The sequence below is a fragment of the Felis catus genome, chromosome A1 (assembly GCF_018350175.1).
Source record: "Felis catus isolate Fca126 chromosome A1, F.catus_Fca126_mat1.0, whole genome shotgun sequence".
Classification (NCBI taxonomy): Eukaryota; Metazoa; Chordata; class Mammalia; order Carnivora; family Felidae; genus Felis; species Felis catus.
The window spans coordinates 119,935,859-119,958,544 of record NC_058368.1 but is presented as its reverse complement, the minus strand read 5'-3'; the positions used below and the strand labels follow the sequence as shown (position 1 = coordinate 119,958,544).

The 22,686-nt window shown below is 42.9% G+C and overlaps 1 protein-coding gene across 1 annotated transcript in view; it reads right to left on the bottom strand.

The window, feature by feature from the left end:
* Positions 1-6,662: 6,662 nt before the first annotated feature.
* The window catches only part of KCTD16 (potassium channel tetramerization domain containing 16), a 251,565-nt gene continuing 235,541 nt past the window's right edge, over positions 6,663-22,686 (bottom strand). The window contains exon 3 of the mRNA XM_003980940.6: positions 6,663-9,088. Within this exon, the coding sequence (XP_003980989.1) occupies positions 8,634-9,088 (455 nt within the window). The 3' untranslated portion in view covers positions 6,663-8,633. The remainder of the gene's footprint in view (positions 9,089-22,686) is intronic.

Below are 22,686 nucleotides of genomic sequence, written 5' to 3'. Positions count from 1 at the left end.
AGTGCAGTTTCCTTTCGTGGCTGCCTCTCTTATTTTCCAACTTAGAACAGTAATGATGAGATTCTGGGGGCAGCCAATCATGTTTGGATTTCTGACCTATCTTGAAAAAACTGATACTGTTTAGAAGGCCCAAAGGTGAAAATAGCACATACACGCACGTACCCACACACACACGCATGCAGGCCTATTTTACCTCCCATGAGATCTCCCTGGTAACCTGTAAATGCCCAGGAAGCACGTGTAGGCACCATCGTCTTAACACAGAACGTATCTCACCACTTTGGGTTTCTTAGGGCATCAGTGTTCCCCAGACATGTGTTCTGTAACGTTACTGCCCCTTGATAGGGTGTGTGTTAGGAAGTACAGTCTGTGGGAGGCAAGACTACCCCTCCAGGTGTGTCCTTCTTTATCTCCTAGGAAGGTGCATGTCTAATGGGATTTATAGTTTATTAGCTAATGACTTTCCGGAAGGGTGTCAGGCTGGGTTCTTCCTGGCTACCTTTTGGTTAGAGTAGAAGAAACCAGAAACAGGTGAAATCCAGAGAACAGAGACAAAACATTATATAATGAGGTGGTTGGAGTCTAATAAACCCAGATGGAAATCTGGCTCTTCCACTGTCAAGTTACATGCGACTTTACCTTTCTGATTGTCACTGACTTTATCTGTGAGAAGAGGACAGTAACAGGGCCTACTTTGTTGGGTAATTATAGGGTTAGATAAGGCATGTTTTCTGGCATATATTCCTTGTGTGCACACTATCCTTAATAAACGTCATTTATAACTTAATATTTAAATTAGAAATCTAGAATGTGGATCAGAATTACATATAAAAATAATGTTAGTCTAGGAATTGAGGGATAGGAATTCAAGTGCTGTATCACACACGTGATTCCCCAGTACATTATAATGCTCACCACAGTGGCCTGTACATGGTAGGCACTCAACAAAAGCCTGCCAAATGAATGCATGAAAAAGGAAAGAATGCATGACTGACTTAAAGTCTCTGGGTCCCAGTTTCCCTTGGATGACATGAGGATAGAATGTTCTGACCTTTATTCCAACACTGGGATGTTGGCATGAGAAGTTGAAAGAAAAATGTCAAATATTTAAGACACAAACATGTTTTGTGTCCTAATGAAGTCAGTACATACAAATGAAATAATATGGCTCAATAGCCAGGGTCTATGCTCAGACTTGTCACGTCTTTGAAAATAAGGGCATGGGGACCTCCAGTATGAGAATGAGAATATTTTCCTAGCTCTAAGTGTCATCGTTAGCAAGGGGGTTTTTGGCCTAAAGAAACAAAGTACATGATAAGCAGTTTAAGACGATGAAATCATTGGCCTATTCTCAGTACTTTTTCTCCCTTGTTCCTGTTTCATTTCTTAAGAGCACCTGTTAGCTACTGTGGTTTGGCTTGAAAAACATCCCTAATAGGGTCCTGTGAACTCAAAATGCTCCCAAAGTGCTTTACACCAAACACATTTAGTTGTAAGATTGATGACTTCACTGAAATACCGTTTTTCTGAGGCAGAGAGTGACTAGAAGACAGAATCCCAGACCGCAGACCTAACCCATCATTACTGACACCCCAGAAACCAGGATGTAAACTTCTCTAAATCTCAGCATTCACATTTGCATAAAAGGACAATTGTATCCCATCTTAAGTAAACCCTGTAGAGATGCAAGGTGGTATAATTACTATCACACCACCTCATCCAATCTCCTGAACCAGATGTGCTTTCTCTTCATGGCAACAATGCTTTGGAACATGAGAGCCAACCCTTAATTCAGGGTTTTTCCATCTCAGCGCTATTGACATTTGGGGCTGCATAATTATTTGTTGTGGGGCTGTCTTGTGCATTCTGGGATGTTTAGCAACATCTCTGGTCTTTACCCATTGGATGCCAGTTAGCACCTCTCAAGTCACGACAATCAAAAATGTCTCCAGGCACCTGCCAAAAGTCCCCTGGGGCTTTGACAAAAATCACCCCTGAATGAGACCCACTGCCTGAAATACACATAACCCACACAAATCGAAGAAGAGTGTTTCCTGAGACTGTTTCTCTCACATACAAGAATAAATCAATGACCACCGGCTGCAATTGAGAAAAACTGCCAGTAATCACTGAAAATCCTGTGTATATTTTAGCTTTCATGGTTATCTTCTTTTCTTCCCTTTCCTTTTCTATTTTTTTTTCTTTTTTGAGTAAATGTCATTGCTACTAGTGACTATATGAATAAAAATGAGTTTGATGTTTACCCTGAAACCCGTGGTGCTCAAAATCCACATCTGCAGACCAGCTTTACTCAACATTGTCAGGCACTGACACCCATAGTAAAGAGCAATTCGTGCTGAATTCAAAGCTTTGAAACTTTGTAACCGGAAGACTTTTTCCATGCATGCAGATAGCATTATCATGGACATTAGCCACTGACCCAACCCTGACCTAAAAATCGCACAAGTGTGCGTATACACTCCCATACACTCACATGGAGGTGCAGTTACTAAGCAAGTCTCCGCTACTTTCTGGTGCATCAATCTTGCTTCCATTTGTGATGGATGGAGCCAACCACCAGCAGTAGAGAGAGTCTGAAGTGAGGCTGATTTTTATTGTGCAAATGCAGGTAAATTAGCTAAAGGTCAATTCTAAGAATCAACTGACAAGATGAAAGAGGTTGCTGGAGAAAGGAGACACTAAATCCTCCAGTCAGCATGTAAGTGCTTTTAGGAGGCTGATTAACAGGAAAATCACCACTCCTGTTCAACCCAGGACAAACCCCTAGATAGTTGCAGGGCTAGGGTACATTTTTCTTTAGCTTTTTCAAAGTAAATTCCCTAAATAAAGCAAGGGTGACAGTCTAGGAACTAAAAATTCTTTCCCCAGTAAACACACTTTGTTCACAAACAAGAGAAACATTTTTTTAAAGGTTAGGAAGCTGGGACAATGAAGGGACCCTACTTGGGAAATAGAGGAGGGAAGCAAGCTGAATCCAATTTAACATTTTTAAAAAATCTTGGCCAAATAATCTTAGCTGGCAATTTAAGTTTATTAATTTTATTAACCATTCTTTACTTTCCTATGACAGTGGTGTTTAAATATTCATGGAGGATCATCATGAGAGTGTATTTAAGGCATTCATTCTCTATTTCTTGTATCACGTGGGAATTTGATACCTGCCCAGTTATTCTGTTATATGGGTAGAACCAACTGGATCATTGAAACTCCCTAAAATGGTTTCTATCTTAATAATCATAGTATGGCCATCCCTTCTGGTCAGAGTGGAAAATTATAGAAAGTCATCTCCTTCTTGCCATCGTATGTGAAATATGAACAGTGTTTTGAATTTTCTTTTTCTTCCTTCCTCCTCTCCTCTCCTCTCCTCCCCTCCCCTCTCCTTCTTTCCTTCTATCCTCCCTTCCTTCCTTCCATATTTATTTTCCCTCATGGGTTTTGCTTGCCGGTTTTAGTTAATATTGGCATTCAGGATCTTCAACTATCTGAGAGTGTCATAATCTTGCGTAAGTCAAATTGGACAAACTTAGCAATTCAATGACTCAGGATCTTATTGGTGAGATGCAGCTAAATTCACTAATCACTGCCTATTCATTTTGGTGGTGTTTATATGTGCAGTTAATGGGACCGCCTTTGGGGCCACACACACCACCATTAAATTATGGATCATAATCAAGTTCCTCTGACTCAGACTGCACAAGGCCTGGAAACAAACAACTGTCCTTGCGAAACTTCACCTTTTTTTCCTTGCTTGATGGGTATCATAAGGATACATCTCACTCAGAGATGTGCTCCCATCTACCCTCAGTACCAAGACATAAAACTATATTGATGCAGGCTTTCAGTTTGGCAAAAAACAAAACAAAAACAAAATACACAAATATGCACAAAATGGAAAGGTGCTGTGGTTGACAGGCAGATGAAAGGGCAGAAGAACCATGGAATCTACTCTGCCCTAGTCCTAGGATTCTTTTCTTTGGGCCTTTTCTCTTAAGATAATGAATAGTGTAAGCCTTGGCTTCTTTGTAGTGGAAATAAAAGTGAAAGGAAGTGAGAAAATACAGGCCTCTGCATAGTTCCCTCAACAGAATTTCTTAAAGGTCCAGAGACCATCCCATCAAAATCATTAAAGATGTTGGGCCAAAATGCATATTCCTTGGCCCTGCAAGAAGTTTCTGAATCACTCTCTCTGGAGCTACGGTAAAGGGATCTGCATTTTTACAGGTACTACAAAAGATTTTTGTGCACACCAAGTATTGAACAACACTGCTAAAAGTTTGCAGTGGAGGTCACTAGGAAAAGAATCTCCATTTGAATGTATGTTGCAAGATGAGAAATACAGATATTTCAAACATATAAGTTCTGTGGTTGCATCATAACATGGTGATTATTAAAGTTTAAGACTCTTTTCTTTCAGCAGGGGTGGAGAGCAATAACCATTTCATCTAAATCCAGAGTGATGAAGGCAATATAAATCAAACTCATTCCAGCAGGTTTCATTTGGTCTAATTTCTCTGCAGATATTAATCATTGTACAGTCCTGTACAAATGACATCTAACTCCATTTTAGCTCAGAATACAGAATACTCACTCAGATTCCTTCTCTAGTGTGTTATTTGACAAATAAAAGAAAATAAATAAATTGGAACAGTGGGCCATCAAGATTGCAAGATGCCAACAATGCCAAGACATTAAGGAGAGAAATGGCCCATGCTAAACCTACAACCCAGCATGCAAATTGGCGAAAGCATTTATCTGCTACAGAGTCACCAGGGGGAAAACAATGACTCTCTTCATTTTTCCTTTGAAAATTGCTATGTCAAGTGGAGGTGACAAAGAATTCTCCCTAAAAGTTCACAGAAAGACTCTCATTCACTCTAGCAAAGATCATCTAGAAGACCAAGGTTAGTCAAATTCCACAGGATGGTATCTAGTGGCAGAAAATACCAGCACTCAAATGCGCTGGGTTAATTCGTCACGGTACATACAAAGTTGGAAGGTTACAACTATAACGAAGGAAAACGTCTGAGAATCTACGTGTGGCTCCCATTATGGGAGTTGGTGTCAGGAAATTTTGCCAAACACCATATATGCCTTTTCTTCTTCTCACTGGAGCGTGTTTTGCCTGTGGCAGCAACAAAGGATAATCAGAGGGGAATCTAAAGCCTAGAGAAGCAAAAGTAATGCAGAAGCACAAGCTGTTGACAACTAAGAGGGCCCACGATGAAGAACACACTTCTGTGCCTAGGAATAAAGGTGCCTTTGAATCAAACAAGGGCAACTGAAAAATGAAAAGGTCCATTAGTTTTCTTCTAATAAATGTGTCTCCCTAAGTGAATCAGTTGAGGGTAGACATGGCTAAGGAGGAATAAAGGGCGAAGGGAACACATGATTTGTGCGTTGTTCCCCTTTTATTTTAATTTACCAGGCATGCATGTCCAGTAAGATAACTGCCTACAATCACAAAGGATTACACCACAGCATATTCTGGAAGCCACCTCACTTTGTTGTTTTATGACCACATCTCAGTGCAATTTTTTCTCAGCAGGGGGAGGGAGATCACGACACCACAGTGATCTCACAGTTTTATTTTCCTGTCTCCGCCCTTTCCTGCTAAACGTAAGTCACTTCCTTTTTGATAGTGGGTAGGAGGACTTCATAAATGTGTTTCTGACTTCAGGAGATCCATGGACCTGTAGAGAGTGACATCCCCAACCTCACTGGATTTTAGCACTGCAACCTAAGTTGGGGTTCTATACATATGATTCCTCATTCATTCGATCCATCGGATGTTCTTAGTTTCTTCATATCAGCAAATTACGGCCCTCATCATAACCGGTATTTAAGAAGTGAACCACATATATCGTTCTGTCCAGAAGTGAACTACAAGTTCCTAAAGCTATTCTAAGCTCTGGGAAACTGGCATGAATCGGGGGTAACCGAACGTTTAATCGTGTAACTCACTTACTCAGAGCTCATTTCCATTGTGGCCGGCCACACTTTCCTCAGGGGACGACTGCACTCAAACAAGGACAGAAGCTTCCCACAGACTTGGTGGCTCCTCAAAGATTTCCTGATCAGGTCTATATTCATCTCCATAATCAACACCCACAGTTGTCTTAGCTATTTGGACTACTTCGGGTAGGTGTCAGTTTAGAGCTGACCCAGATTAAAACTGTTATTATTGTTTTAATCAGATTTCCTACCACCAGTTTCGATCACCGGGGAGGTATGAGGATTGCCTATGGAGAGAAAAATTCACGACGGGTCAAGGGTCAGGGACATACGCCATGAACATTTTCTTTGCAGTGTTGGGTTTCCTATGGAAAGCGGGTGGTAGAAACAGTGGGGTGGACTGACATCTTCCTCCTCCTCCAGTTCTTACTAGTGCATCTCTGTCTTGACACCATTATAGTCAGGCCTGAAATTTAAGGAAGCTGGAAACTTGGGCAGTTAATGTAGATGGCAAATTCCAACAGGGCCACAGGAATCATCCGACCTAAGTGAGTTTGGGGATATTTTATCTGTATTCAATTTCTTCTTGACCCATTCAATTCTGTGATTCTTTGCAGGATTGCTATCATTGGGATGATGGTATTTGGGTATGGTATGAAGAAACTTTGAAAGGAAACAAGACATATTGGTAGGCTTTACAAAACTATGTTGTAGTTACGAACAAATGCCTGCTAATATACTAATACATAAACGGACACCACTTAAATTCATAAATGGTAAATCTCTTAACAGCTCAACTCCCCAGGTGAACTTTCTTTTTCACTTAAGTAGACCTTTAAATTCCATTTGAACCTCAGGACAGGAAAACATTGGCTGCGTTTGTCGCCCAGAGGTGAGGGCAAGAATTACAAAAATTCAGAAAGATATCCATATACTAAATAGGCACTAGTAACAGGAATCAAGAGAGAACCTCTTACATAATAAATGTGCATCAACAAAATATTTCAAAAGGAAGCAAGTGGTCATTACTTTTCCCTCCTACAGACGTCATCCAGTTGCCTTTATTACCTGTGATACATATACACATACACACACACACAATAAAAAATAAAAATAGGAGTGCTTGGCACACAAACAATGATTGACAAATTATTGTTTAAGTTCCCACTGAAATGCATGAGGAATGCTGAAAATAAAAACTGGTCTTTTCATCCTCATTTACCACAAGCCTATGAAAGACCTATTAGTACATTTATGGAATACAGAACCATATGGATAGATGGCTATTAACAGTTTCTTTTTGGCTGTGTCTCTACAGGCCAAAGATGGACTCAAGAAAGATAGCTTAGAAAGCCAAAACCTTCATTTTCAAGCTCTAGTTATCCAGTTGGGTTGTGCATTCATATCAAGGAAATGACAGCCACATCATAGTACAGACACAGCCAAATCCCGGAATACTAAAGACAAGACCAGCTACCAAGAAGTAACAATGTAGCCCTGTAGTTTGAAAAGGCTATGAGAAATCAGGTAGAGTGTGGAATACAAGTGCTTCTTAAAGAAACAAAACGAAAGGCTGGACCCCTATTCAAGTCCTGTGTGTTTTTCTTACTTCCACAGCCATATAGGGATGCAGAGAACTGAATGCAGATTACATGAAAAGCCCAGGCCATTAAAACGTGGGCAGGAAGGACTCTGAAAACATTGAGAGAAGGAAGGTAACTCAGCTCAGGGTGGGGAAGGCTGAGTGTGGGGTCAGGGAGAATTTTCATGGCTAGGAATGTTTGTTTCTTTAATACAAAGAATGTTTTACTAGCTCTTCTCACCCTCTCCTAGTGCAGAGAAAGAGCAAAACCGTACTATGGAGCCTGAGGGTGTTCATTTCAAAATAAGGAAGACAATTTGTTGACGACGAGGGTTACCTGATGGTAGAAAGTGTTGCCAAAAGAGGCTGGGAAATCTTCCCAGAAGGGTTTTAAGAAAGGAGCTGAGACTCCTCTGTCTGAAGGAGTCTAAGAGGTTGCTGCTGGGAGCAGGGGTGATCCCCTTAGGATGCCCCGGCCCTGGGGACATGTGTGCACTGTGTGTATGTACATACATCGTTGTGCTTGTGTTTGCACAAATACTCATGCGTATGTCGTCAATATAAACTGGCACATAATAGATTTGAGTGAAAAGTCATATAAATCTGCCATTCCCCCCCACCCCATAAACAAAAAGGAAAAGGAAAATTAAAAAAACCCGAACCTATGCCATTGGGCCAGATCTCTTTCTACCATGCTCTCATTCAAAGGAGGGAGGGAGAAGATGAGAGAAAAACCCAGTTGGGGAGAGAGGACTCCCAAGGCCTCTCAGCTACTCCTCTGTAGCTGGCTCTCCTTATACGTAAGATGCTCAGCACACGGGACCCAGTGAACAAACAAACAAGTAACCAAAAAGAGATTTTCTTATAATTCCACATCTGGAAAGAGATCTACCCTGTGGATTTAAATGTTAAGGTGAACTAGGTAAATAGGCAGTAGTGTATCAATGGGCTACTGTGTTCTCACAAACGTATTGTTAGTTGTTACTTTTCTTTCAAATGTGAATTTCGCTAGGAGGTTTATTTCCAAATGGTGACATGATTTCTTTCTTCTCCCATTGCCCCGCCCCCCGCCCCTCCCCTATAGATGATACTTCCGTAAAAGTTCAGACTGCCAAGGATGTTTTCTCTCGGGGAACCGATCTGGGATTTTGATCTTTAGGAAATCCTGGATGCATTTCTCCAGCTCTTCCTCAATGGAGAGCTTTTCCTTAACAGCTTTTTTTTTGCTGCTCATGTTCGACTCCCTGGAGCCCGAAGTCAGAGTCCGGAGCAGATCGCTTTTCCGCCGCATCTCCGACTGCTGGATCAGCTGCACGGGGCCCTTCTTGATGGGACGGTCCAGAGTCTGGATGTTGGTCTGGCGTGTCACGGGCCCACAGATGACCGTCTCCTGCGGAGAGCTGGCCTCAGACTGGCTGTCGCAGCTAGAGGTGGAGAGGTCGTTGCAAGACGTGCCACTCTCCCCTTCTTTGTCGCCTGCGGTGCTCTTGCAGCAGCAGTGGCAGTGTGAGGATGACCACCTGGAAGGCTCACCTGCAAGGAAGCACAGCACCCAAGGGGTTAATGCCAGCCACCTCAGTCTGGAGGAGCAGCACAGCACCTGAACACACACGCACCCAAGCGTCCACAGCCACGTCTTCAGAAAAAGCAGGGGGCCACACAGGCCGGGCTACAGCATGACTACCCAAAAGCCAAATCTGCTGATGGAAGGAAGTTAGTGGTCTACTGCACAAAAGGAAGGATGGTATCACGCTTCCGTCCACAGGCATTGTGACCAATGGCTCAGCTGCACCACCCACTAACCTTGTCACCCTGGCAGTCCCCTTCCATTCTCAAAGCTTCAGTTTCCTCACTGGGAAGGTGAGTATAGTCACCCTCCTACTACCTTGAGTTTGTAGGGAGGATTTAAATAAATCAAGTGAAATGCTTAATACAGTGAATGATATTTACCCTCCGTAAACGCTACCTGATTTTACTGTGGCTGATGTTAAACCCGGATCCAAAGCTCCACGTTACTGTAATCAGATACAAGAGGGGAAGGGTCAGGGAGGGCTTCCTTTGTGGCAGCCCCGAGGTGAGTTCTGCACAGCCATCAACTCATGGGAGCCGTGTGATAATTCTATGAGCTCAGCAGCCCCACTCCTAGTTCCCATACAAGGAAACTGAGACAGACCCTGAGAATTTAAGAAACTTACCCTAGTCTGTACATTTTGCAAGTGGCAGAGCTGAGATTTGAATGTAAATTTCCCAAATACCATAACCAAAGCAATTAATCATTCTTCTTGAATTTGCTTGACTGTAAAAATTCCTGCGTTTCTTTAAAAAACAATGTTCAGGGTTTAACTTCTCTCTGCAGTCCTTGCTCACCTCTCCTCAGAAATATTTATCACCTTTTTCTCTGAATTATGGTTTTGTTTTCAAAGTGCCTCTATTATTGCACATATTACATTTTGTTATAATTCTTTTTTACTTTATGCATTTCAGCTATTCACCATGAGCTCCCTGAAGTGGGCACAGCTAGTGTCTATTGTTGTAACCCCAGCAAATAGCTCAGAGTACAGTGTAGAAATTCAATAAAAGGCTGTATCCTAACAGTCACTTTTAAGTCCTGGATCTAGCCACACCTGAAGCCGGTCCTGTCAGTAGGCTTTTAAGCTCTATGAACCATTGTATTATATTTAAGCCAATGTGAGTTCCTCTCTTCCTATTCCCCTCAGTCTTGACTCATAGCATTGCATTCAGCTGTTTGGAGACAGACTCATTTTTCAGATACGTGGTTGGTGACTCTCTGAACTAGAAAATCTACAGTTAGGGAACAAAGCAAGTTCCTAAACATAAGTCACTGCCCCCAACCTTCTATGCTCCGAACAGTCTTCTTAGAGTCATGAACTTGATACTATCTACTCATTGTATATTATATGCTGGGCATTTCATATAGCTCATTGCATTTAAGCCATAAAAAAATAAAGGGAAATGAGTCCCCTTTATGATGCTAATATTGAGGACAAGGATAATGTAGTATCTTTATGTGTTTAAAAGGAGACCCAGTTTTGATTTGTGCTATATCTTATTCTCATAAATAATGAATCATATTATAATAAGATCCCACTTTACTGCCATTTCTAATATCGTCAAGGTAGAGGAAACCTAAAAGGGAAAAAGAAACTATTTGCAAAGTTATGTCCTGTCTTCTTGTAAAAGGCCTGTCATCTACATATCTAAATAATTTAAATATTTATAGACACTTATCTTAAACATTTTCCAGAGGGGGGGAAAAAAAAAGAGTCCCTGTGAATCGCAACTCCCAACTCCACAATTATCTCTAAAGTATACCCACTCTTTCAGACCACTTTTTAAAATGTGACTGTAATCATTGTATTTATACACCCATTAAATGAAATGCAACAATCCAATTAGCCAAAAGGAATCACCACAGCAATAATGTTCTACTTCTCCCAGGCTATTACCAATAAATATCTTCCATGCAACAGGGAAAATGCTCAACATGTACCAGCTGGTGACTGAAAATATCAGCAAGAGAAAATGTTTTGTCTGCCAGCTCAGATTCTGAGGGTATCATTTCTCTCCTTCTGAAGGCAGAATCTGCCTCTACCTCTCCAAACCCAGCCATCCCTATACTAATATGACTTGATGGAGAAATGGCTCGAATGCACTGGGCCAAAAAAAAGTAATCATATCAGGCCAGAGCTGATCCAGTTTGATCCTTTTTGAGAAAAGTGCAGAAACTGACCTAAATCTTAAGAAAAAGGAAGGAGAGGAAAGAAGAGACAGATAGAAAGGAGAAAAAGAAGAAATATGTGCTGAGATATGCCTGCCCATTATCTCACAATGAAATGACAAAAAATTTTGGCCATAAACCCTGCTGAACAAGTAGAAGTGCAAGCCTGTCCTGTGCTCTTCTCCCTAAGAGTTACCTTCCCTTGGAGGTACTTGGAGGGACACCCGGGGCTTTCCTAAAAGTCCGTTTAGTAACACAAACACCATCATGGGACAGAGCGCTGTGTGTTTCTGCAGAAAAACGTACACAACACTCACTGCACGTCCAAGCCAGGAACCTGGGATAGATGCGGAATCCTCCCTAACCACCGAGCTGATCGTGGATTCCAATGTCAGCTGGGATTCTCCAGCTTCCGGGCAAATAGAAATATTACTTTCCACCTCTTCCAGGCGCTATCACTATTAAAGGGAAATTGAACAACTTAATTTTAGTGGAGCCCATTATACTACCACGTGTTTCAATATTTTATGAGAACATTTGAATGTTTTAACGTTTTTGGCAAGATAATTCATAAGAAGGCTTATGAAGTCTGTATATTAGGTCAGAATCAAGGAAGAGAATGGTATTAATCCAGCTGGAGATACTGTGTGAAGAGTCATCATGAAATGTGAAAGATACTCAAATGTAAGAAGACAGACACCACTCTGTTTCTTTTTTTGGAAGCATTGTCTCTCCGATTACCCGCTTCCCAAGAACTTAAACAGAGCAGAGGTTTTCAACCAGAAGAGAGAAGTGATGTGTGTGGGGGCGGGACACAGCCGCTCTTAAAGTCCCACTGACATGTGCTCAGCAGTCCTGGCAGATGTGGAAGGATCTGCAAAAGGTCAATCTTTCTGTAACTCAAGGTGTTCTAGAATCCCCTCAATTATAGCCAATTACGATCTCATAAATGCCTTGGTAGTTAAAATCATAACATACTTTTGCTCCCAATCTGCTGAGCTTTCTATAGAGGCTGGAACATTTCTCTCCATTTGAAGAGAAAATAGGTTACAACTGATTAGCCAGATACAGGGAGAAAACCATTTCATCCTAAGAAAAGTCTGATTTATTGATACTAAAAAAGCAAAAAAAAAATTGTTTTTCGAGGGGTTTATTAACTGGTTAATGGTCAAACAGCACAACCGCACTGTTTATTTTTAAATAAACCATTGCTGAATTTGTTGGATATTCTACCATTTGTGGTGCCCAGCACAGAATAGAGGTTTGGTAAAACATGTTTGATGAATGAATGAATGAGCCCAAACACATATGCTGAATTGCATTAAGATCCTAACAGGGCACAGCTTGTAGGCTCCAGAATAAGCCCCACAATTTGTCAGTTTGGATAAATTACTTCACCTCTATGAGCCTCAATTTCCTCATGTAAAAAATAAGACAAGGGGCACCTGTCTGGCTCAGTCAGTTAAGTGTCTGACTCTTCATTTCAGCTCAGGCCATGATCTCAGGGTTGTGAGATCCAGCCCTACATTGGGCTCCGTGTGGGCATGGAGCCTCCTTAAGATTCTCTCTTTCTCGCTTTCCCTTTACCCCTCTCCCATGCTCGTGCACGTGCTTGAGTGCTGCTTCTCTATATAAAAAAAAAAAAAACAAAATAAAATAAGGCCAATAATAGTATCTCCCTCAGAAAGGTTTTAGGAAAATGAGACAATTAACGTGAAGGTGTTTCATAGCTGGCAGGCAGCACCCAAGAAGTATTGCTTTCATCTGTACATAAGTGCTCTACTAAAAGCCAGACGCTAACTTACATAAACAAAACAAATCAGGAGCCTGTTAGATAAGATTAGTAGGTTCCCACCGATGGGCTATACAACCAATTGTTAGGCCTGGCTGGAACATCATGTGAGGAAGGACGCGAATGCTGAGACTGGACTCATCAAGAAAATGTATAATGACATTTAGTAATGTCTGTTGTTGGTGTGGGAGTGGACCGTGACCACAAGCACACAACACAGTACGTGACCAGGGAGACTTTCGGAAAGAAGTTTCCTTTACCGTGCAGGGCTTAGAATTTCACAAATGGATGCATCTTCTGAGATAAAAATTGACTTGAAGACACATAAAATAAATTTAAACCCAGAGCTGGGAGTAATTTGTAGTTTGGATTAACTGGGGAGGAGCAGGACCCTCAACTGGCCTAAGTCCTTAAAGCTCAAATCTTCCAACAGTGTACAACTTGGAAATATTGAGGACCAATCAAGCGAACTGTACGACTGTACACGGCCCCTTTCGACTATAGCCCTAATGGCAGAAGTCCTTACTGATAAAGGAGGAATGAAAGAGGAAAGACTACAGAATATTTCTCCCCTATGAAAAATTCAAACCGAGCCGCGTGAAACATGACTTAGCAAACTCACAGAGTGCTTATGCATTTTTAAAAGAGGGAGCTCTGCAATCTACCCACACTTCAAATTCTCCACCTGCTAATGGCTGTGAGCACAATGCACATCATTTACAGCAACAGCTGGGAAAACTGCTTTCCCCTGTCTTCCCTGTCAATGATGTAGGAGCCTGCCAGTCTGGGAGCTAGGTGGCTAGATTTAATTTATTGAGGCTGCTGAAAGACTTTCTTGGTATCCTGGCTGAAAAGTCAATAATGGCCAAATTGATGTTTTCATAATTCTGCTAACCTTGGAAAAGATATTTCATAGTAGAGACTGGGAATAGGCAGGCTGTGCAAGCTTCTGAGAGGAATACATTTTCAAGCCTGGTGATCATCCTTTCTTGCTTCCTTTGCCACTCATGGACATTTGGCCTTGGACGGGCCCAGCTGGGGCTCCTCATTAAGGGGTGGCAAATTTGGGTAAGAGCAGAGAGTTAAATCAGTCATGGGTCAGTCGGGGCCAGTCAAGAAAATGCACATGCCACCTGTAATCTTAACAGGGAGAACTGAATATAAGGAATAGGCTAAACAGGGATTGGAAGGATGAAAAAAGGTGAAGAAAGACAGCACTGAAGAGACAAATAGAGTAACTGCAGGGGGGGCAGCTACCATACTTAAGGGTGGGGAGACAGATGGAAGACGGAGTCATTAGAACCTGGAAGCTTGCAAGGGTCACTCTGTGGAGGTGGGACCCAGGCATCTGAGGAGGGCGTGTGGCCTGCTGGTCCTGGTATGTCTGAAGGGCCTCGCTCTGCAGAGGACAGAACAAAACAAAGTTGGGAACTGGGACCAACAGCTTCTGAGATAAATAAAATCTGTGTTAAAACTACAAGCAGCGAGCTGATAAGGAGTCCCTCCTCCGTTCACGACTAACAGCCTTCATCTGGCAACCCCTCTGGACAGCACAGAACCCACCAGGAAGCCCGCTGGGCAGATGCAAAATGAGGTGAGCTGAATCCCCAGCATCACACAGCAGAACGGGGAGGGGTGGGTTTGGGGCTCAGAGACAACAGCTTAATAAGAGCACACTGACCCCGCCACGGGGTGGAAAGAAAATAAAGACACAGTTCCTGACATGCCAGGTGCTCAAATGCAGGAGTCAAGAAATGGAAATGACAGAAACCATCACCTCAGTTCCATGCCTGCCCTTCTGCCCTTTCTTATACCTGAGGATTTTGTATTTGTTCTCCCTCTGCCACACTCACTTTTCTGATTTTCACCTGTTTTGTTCTTTTTTGTCCTCCAATGCTTGGCTGAGACGTCGCTTTCTCAGAGCAGCCTCACCTCTATCCCCCCAACCAGATGGAAGCCAGTCCCCAGCCTCTAGACCGCTTCTTCTGCACCACCACAATGTGTAATTATGGACGTGCTTCTACATTTATTTGTTTAACGTCTGCTTCCCACACCCGACTGTAAGGCCTGTGTTTGTTCCCTTCTGCATTTTAATGCACACTCCAGGCCACATACAGACTAGTGTTTCAGGGCACATAGTAGTAGAGGCCCAGGAAACATCTGCATGATAAATGAATGGGAGAGGAAATGGATGGGGTGTATAGAAATTAATTTTTGGTTCAGAGTGTATGATAGAGACAGTAAACCCTACACACACACACGCACGTTCACACACAGGACGGAAAAATTTGACATGCAAAGTAATTAAATTGGAAAATAATGGGGCACCTGGGTGGCTCAGTCGGTTGAACATCCGACTTCAGCCTAGGTCATGATCTTGCGGTCCATGGGTTCGAGCCCTGCATCAGGCTCTGTGCTGACAGCTCAGAACCTGGAGCCTGCTTCAGATTCTTTGTCTCCCTCTCTCTGCCCCTCCCCCACTCACGCTCTGTCTCTCTCTCAAAAACAAACATAAAAAAAAAATTAAAATGGAAAATATTTAGGCATGTCACTAGACGTTTGATATGCATTGACAACAGTGTGATGACCAGCAGAGATAATGGCAAGATCCATAAGCATACCCAGAATTGAATAATGCATGTACATACGTGTGTGTGTGTATATGTATGTGTATATATGTGTATATATATATGTGTGTGTGTGTGTGTATACATATACATATATATATATATATGTAATTTTTTAAATGACCATCATTCAATCATTTATTGATGTAAAAAACCCTTGGGGGTGTGTGGATGGCTTGCTTGGTTGAGTGTATGCTCTTGATTTCAGCTCAGGTCATGATCCCAGGGTCGTGAGATCAAGCCCTGTGTTGGGGTCCATGCTGACGCCAGCTCATGCTCTGTGATCTAAGGATATATATATATATATATATATATATATATATATATATATATACCTCCTTAAAGACATTACACAACTTCAGTAAAAATTAACTTTCCTAACCATTCAACCATGGTCTCTATTCATATTATTTTCCAATTTGGTAATGCTCAGACATATCCTCCTACCTCAGAATTCTCACCTGTGGGATTTGTCTTTCAATAAAACAATGTGATGGTTTGCATAAAGCGGGAAATGCTGAATTCGGACTTCCTGGCCTACCACCTTGCTCTCTGAATTTTCCTGGATGACTCATTTATTTCCAGGGGCTTTTTACCGTTTTCCAGGTTCTCCTTGCCCTTTTCTTGCTTTCTTCCTCCTTACTGTATTTCTTCCTCTTGGTCTCAGCATTTCTCAGTTAAGATCATTAGGAGTTACTCCTGCCTCAAAAGTCCTCATTTCTCTGTTTCAGAGGGAAGTCTTGTGGCCCATCCCGATCCCTTTTCCTACCCAGTCCTCTTCAGCGTGGCTGATCCATTTTACATTTTTCTTCACCCATTTTTCATAAGCTTGAACTATTCCCCCCAACAATAACGCCCACTATAACTCCTCTCATCCAATACCTAATGGTCTTTTGTGTCTTAGAAGGAAATGTATATGTAATGATGATAGGGTTTATTTGTTCTCTTTTTCCAGTAGAAACACCCTTTTTCTCCCTTTCAAGAACTGCCTCTTCCTGACCCCATACTGTCCTCAAGCGACTGTCACGCATGCTGCCGTGCCTAGCCACGAGGAGAGGACACTGGACCCCTATCTGAACCTCCCATCTCCCAATCGTGTGACCCCAGTTGTGTGAATCAGTCTTCACTGAAACTGTTCTGCTGTAGCTAATGGGTAAAATATGTTCTAGTGTGCGGTATCACCAGGCTAGAGGGATGTGAGTTCACTGGCCATCTTTCCCACCAGTTGAAGAGGACATTCATGTGGAAAGAAGCCAACCAACACAGGCAAAGCTGAGAATACTCAAGAGACAGAACCCTACATCTAGCAGTGTCTCAAGCTGGCCCCATTCCTAGGCTTACAATTTCATAAGCCAGGCATTTTCTTTGCTTAATCTCATGAGAGTTAGTTTTCTGTCCAGTAGAGAAGTAATCTTTTTTTTTCCTAATGTTTATTTATTTTTTAGAGAGAGAGCCAGAGCGTGAGTGGAGGGAGGGACAGAGAGAGAATGAGACACAGAATCCAAAGCAGGCTCCAGGCTCTGAGCTGTCAGCACAGAGCCCGATGTGGGGCTCAAAGCCACGAACTAACCAACTGAGCCACTCAGGTGTCCCCAGTAGGGAAGGAGTCTTGAACACTCCATTACTTTCGTATGAACACTCAAGGCCTGCCTGATTTACCTCTGTCATCCTTGTGTCACTCCAGCACTAATGTGACCAGTTCTCTAAGGGCAACTGCTCTTACTTGGCTAAACTATTCCATAGGTAACTTGTTTCTTTTATGGAATGGTGCCTCTTCACTATACGAGTTCCAATGAAGTTGACTAACACTCTCAGACGTACTAAGGCTCTCTTGCCACCTGTTATACACAATTATTCTGATAGTGGATAATAGCTGTATCTCCAAAACCAGAAACTTAGCATAACAGATATAATTTATTGAGAGCCCCCTATGTGCCTATTATTGTGTTCAGTACTTTATAAAATCTTCACAATGTTCTCTTAGGTGGATGTTATTCTTTCCTTTTTGTGGAAGAGGAAATTATAGCTCAAAGTGGTTAATTATCTGATCAAGTTACCCCAGCCATCCCACATGCTGTCCACGAGCCCCACTGACATCTCTGAATTCATCAATGGCAGCTTGCAGGTGGCAGACACTGACCCAAGCCTCCCTGCTCTACGATACAGCTCTCATCTATGACTATGAGGGGGATGGTTCTGTGGCAGGGATGCTGAGCTCCAGCCCAGGTGACAAGGGACTGGGGCCCCTGTGTCACCCTGCTGGCAGAACTGTACAGGTCCCCATGAGGGTCGGAGCAAAGGCCAGGGAACGAGGGCTTTCCGATGTGATTCTGTGCCCACCTTGCTGAGGGCACAACCACTCAGATACAGAGGGCAGATGTCCTTCCCAGGACAGGCAGCCTGATCTCGCGGGCCTGCATTGGTGGCTGTGAGGCCCAGCTGACCTCTGCAGAGGTGGCCAGACGGCACTGGGCCCCGTCCCTGAGACCCTCAGGCAGCCTGCTTCTCCTGTATTCCAGGGCCCAGAGCCTGGAATCGCCCCTCCCACCCCAGAACCAGACAACCCTCCTGTCAGTCACCTGCACTCCCAGCTGCCTCCACTCATACGGACTGCATCTTTGTGTGAAAGGAAGCAACCCTCCCACCCCTGAATTAAAAATATGCTCTTCTAGGGGCACCTGGGTGGCTCAGTCAGTTAAGGGTCTGGCTCAGGTCATAATGTCACTTTGTGATCTCTCGGTTTGTGAGTTCCAGCCCCTCATCAGGCTCACTCAAAGCATAGAGCCCACTTTGAATCCTCTGTCACCCTCTCTTTCTGCCCCTCTCCCACTAGTGCTCACTCTCTCTCTCAAGAATAAACATTTAAAAAAAACCCAGAGGCACCTGGGTGGCTTAGTTGAGCATCTGACTTTGGCTCAGGTCACGATCTCACAGTCTGTGGAGTCAAGCCCCGTGTGGGGCTCTGTGCCGACGGTTCAGAGCCTGAAGCCTGCTTCAGATTCTTTGCCTCCACCTCTGTCCCTCCCCTGCTCGTACTCTGTCTCTCCCTTTCTCTCTCTCTCAAAAATAAATAAAAAATAAAAAAAAAGTGCTCTTCTCTCAAAAAAATTAATCACTTGTAACTTTTAACTAATTTGACAAGTGGCAAACTAAGAATTCAGATCCAGATCTCTTTTATACAAAGCCTCTGCTCTTTTTGTTGGACACAATATTCAGTATCACGGAAGTTTTCTACCAGAGATATTAAAAAGTGGAGTAAGCCCAAAGGGTCCAAGTGTTGACTTTAAGTCATGGTAGCCCCAGTGACTCCAGCACTTCAGTAACTTTTAGAAGTAACCGACTCACTGAGCAACTTGAGAATCTGTAGGACTTTTATCATTACACTTATATAAGAAATGCTAGTTCTGCCTCCTGAGCTGACAGGAAAGAACTGAAGATGACTAAACAAGGGATGAAGTGTTACGGGCACTCCTCCTGCTGTGTGGGCACGCCAGCCCCATCCACCATGCTTCAGCTCCAACATAGGTGCTGTGCTAGCAACCTGCAGTCCTTGAAGTACTCACTTAGCACAGGAAAAAAAGCCTCTTGCCACTTAACTAAGATATAATGCTTACTAATACTGCTCCATGGATTTTCAACAACCAACCGATATGTGATACCTCCTCAAAGGCAGAAAAAATCAAAACATGGCCATCTATGGTTTAGTGGCAAATGCAAACCTAAACTTGGAGTGATCCTCCTGGTAGAAGGGGAAAAAAATAAAGGGCAAATTAAGCCAGAAACGTTCTTTAAGGGCTAGAGAACCCTGTGCATTTTATGAGAATCACAGATTCAATAAAAGAGGTGCCTTAAACATTTGTAAGTCACCTTAAAACTACTCTGAAGGGAGTTGGGTTAACCATGAGAAGCACAGCCGGCCATGAGGCGGCCCACCTGGACCACGGTGCCGAGCTCCCTGTGGGAAGGCCCACGCAGAAGCTGAGGAAAGGACCTTTGAGGCCTCTGAGCATCCTTGTTTTATAATGAGGAGAAAGAAAGGGGCCTAACAGTAAGTGTCAGAGCCAAACTCCAAGCCTGGAGCCCTGTCTGGGACCTTGCCAGAGACACAGCTAGGAAGATGTGCAGCTCTGTGGGCAAAATGAAAGCCAGCTGGGGAGGGGCTCACGTCTGGACAGCCTTTCATCTGCGGTGGGGAAATTCACAGGGAGAGTCCACTGCCGAGTCCAGTCAAGGTAAGCAAAACACAGAAGGGTCTGGAGAGAGCAGATTCCTGCCATATGTTCACACGCCTAACGGTGAGAGACAGAGACAAAGAGAGAGAAGGAGGCAGCATCAGTGGTACCTCTACCTGATGATAGTGCTGACCTCTGTTTGCACCCACCCTGAGCCACACACAGGGCACTTCACCTGCACCATCTCATCGAATCATTACAACCAGTGAAGAGAGGTGAGGAATTGCAATTCCTACCTCCTGGATAAGAGGCTCAGGGGGACCGAATCTCCTAGCTCCTAGGGAGACTCACATTCCATCAGAGGAATTCGCTTAGAATCAACTCTCAAAGGCCTTATTTCAAAGTGCATGTACCCACAGTGTAAGAATAAGTATGACACATCAGTGTGCATCAGTTTATCACAATGCTTGGGCTCAGCGGAGGAGGCCTAGGAATTCACAAATGGCATTAATGAAAAATAAGAATGTCCCACATGTCATGTGCAATGCTAAGTGCTTTATACACATTTTATTCTAACAACACTCTAAGGCAGGGTTTCCCACTACTGACATTGGGCTCAATAATTCCTTGCCATGGGGGCTGCCCTGTGCACTGTAGGATGTGTATCAGCAGGCTGTCCCTGGTCTCTATGACCACCCTCTCCTCCCTTCTTCAGTCAAGACAACTAAAAACGTCTCTGGGTATTGCCAAACATCCTCTGGGGGGCAAAATCACCTCCAGTTAAGAACCGCTGTCCTGAGGTAAATAAACACTGTTCCTATTTTATGATAAGGAAACTGAATTCCACAAAATTTGACTAATTTGCTCATGAATCATACAGCTAAAAAGGCGAAACCAGGATTAGATTTTTGGTCGATCTGACTCCAAGACTGTTCCACTTGTTCCACTGTTATGCTGTGGTGCTCCTGAGAAATGCTGCCCTTCTGAAAAACAAATCTTCCATTCACAGGAAGTTCCAAAAGAAGCTGAGTAAAAGGAAATGAAGAAAACTGACTTGCCTTTTCACTTTTCATAAAATGCAAAGAACACCTCATCTTTGCCAGGTTATCTTCAGATAATAGAATACAAAGATGTGCAGAATTTAGCAGCTCTGCCTGAACGTGTTATCTCTGCTACATGGTTACTGATTCATTACTGTTCTTTTATTTAGGGTTTCAAAATAGGACAATGGCGGCTCTGCCCAAAGACTTTTCCCACCTGGCCACAGCCTATATTCACAATCACCTCATGATAATAAACGACATCAGATGGAGTGGTTACTACATTCCAGGCGTTGCTCTGTCCTTTCCTTGCAGGATCTCATCTGAGATCTAAAACATCCTTCTGAGGGTTGATGGGGGGAGTTGGAGGGAGGAGAGGGTGGGTGATGGGTAAGTCGGAGGGCACCTGTTGGGATGAACACTGGGCGTTGTATGGAAACCAATTTGACAATAAATTTCATATTTAAAAAAAATAAGAAAAAAAATAAAAGGTCTCTGCTTAACAGAAGACCATGGGGGAGGGGAAGGGGAAAAAAAAAGTTAGGGAGGGAGCCAAACCATAAGAGACTCTTAAAAACTGATAATAATAAACTGAGGGTTGATGGGGGGTGGAAGGGAGGGGAGGGTGGGTGATGGGCATTGAGAAGGGCACCGTTGGGATCAGCACTGGGTGTTGTGTGGAAACCAACTGGACAATCAATTTCATATTAAAATTAATTAATTACAAATAAATAAAACATCCTTCTGAGGTAGGGCCAGCTGTGACTTGCATTTTGCCAAAGAGCTAACTGAGGCCCCATAGCTGACCCAAAGTCTATAAGAGGCAAGCTGTGATGCAGGCCTGGGTGGTCCAGCCCCAGCATTTCCATTACAAGTCAGGCAATAACTAAAGCCTTGTGGTTCAGAACTTGGGCTTTGGAATCAGAGAAACAGGAACGGAGCACAACTCAGCTGGTGACCTGCAGCCTCCTCACCTGAGAATGTTAGAAACAACACTTCTCTGGTGGGAGCGCAAGAATTAAGTGGTATTTGTCCGCAGCATGACTAGGGTCCTAGAATATATTCGATGCCATCGAACAATGGGTTTTTTTTAAAGATAACCGATCACTTTGACACCCTAACTGGCAATGTTTGTGTTAGTTACAGTTGTGAAAAATTTAAAAGGCAATTTCAATAATGATAACTTGACAGGTAATTTCCTGTTTCTTCTGCTTTTCTTCATCTTCACGTTACTTAACCCAGATCTCTACTTTCCATTCTCAATATGGGCTGTTTACCAAAAAACTAATCCCAATGCATAGACTGATAATATTTAGGAAAACATTGCTTAAGAACAAATACATTACTAGATAAGTTCTCTTCCTCCTGGCTCTGGTGTGACTGCAGTGACTCTAGGGCAAAAGAATTTCTGAAAGGGGGTAAATTGTGTACCGTGATGATAGTTCACAGTTACACCTTTATATATAATTTTCCCATTTCTCTTAAGTTATAGTTACTACACACAAATGCACAACCTCATAAAATTGCCCAACTCACTCTTCCCTGATACGGAGAAATACCCTTAAGTCATGGAGCACACCAGGGTTAATTCATATAAAACAGTCTTTAAAGTGTTTTGACAGATATATCCAATATAAATGAAAGCAGAGGGGTATTGCCAACATAAATAAGCACTAACAATTTCCACATAGTAGGGCATGGAAAATAAATGTCTCTCTGATCACCCTGGGGAAGTTACACTGAGAGAGATCCAAATTCTAT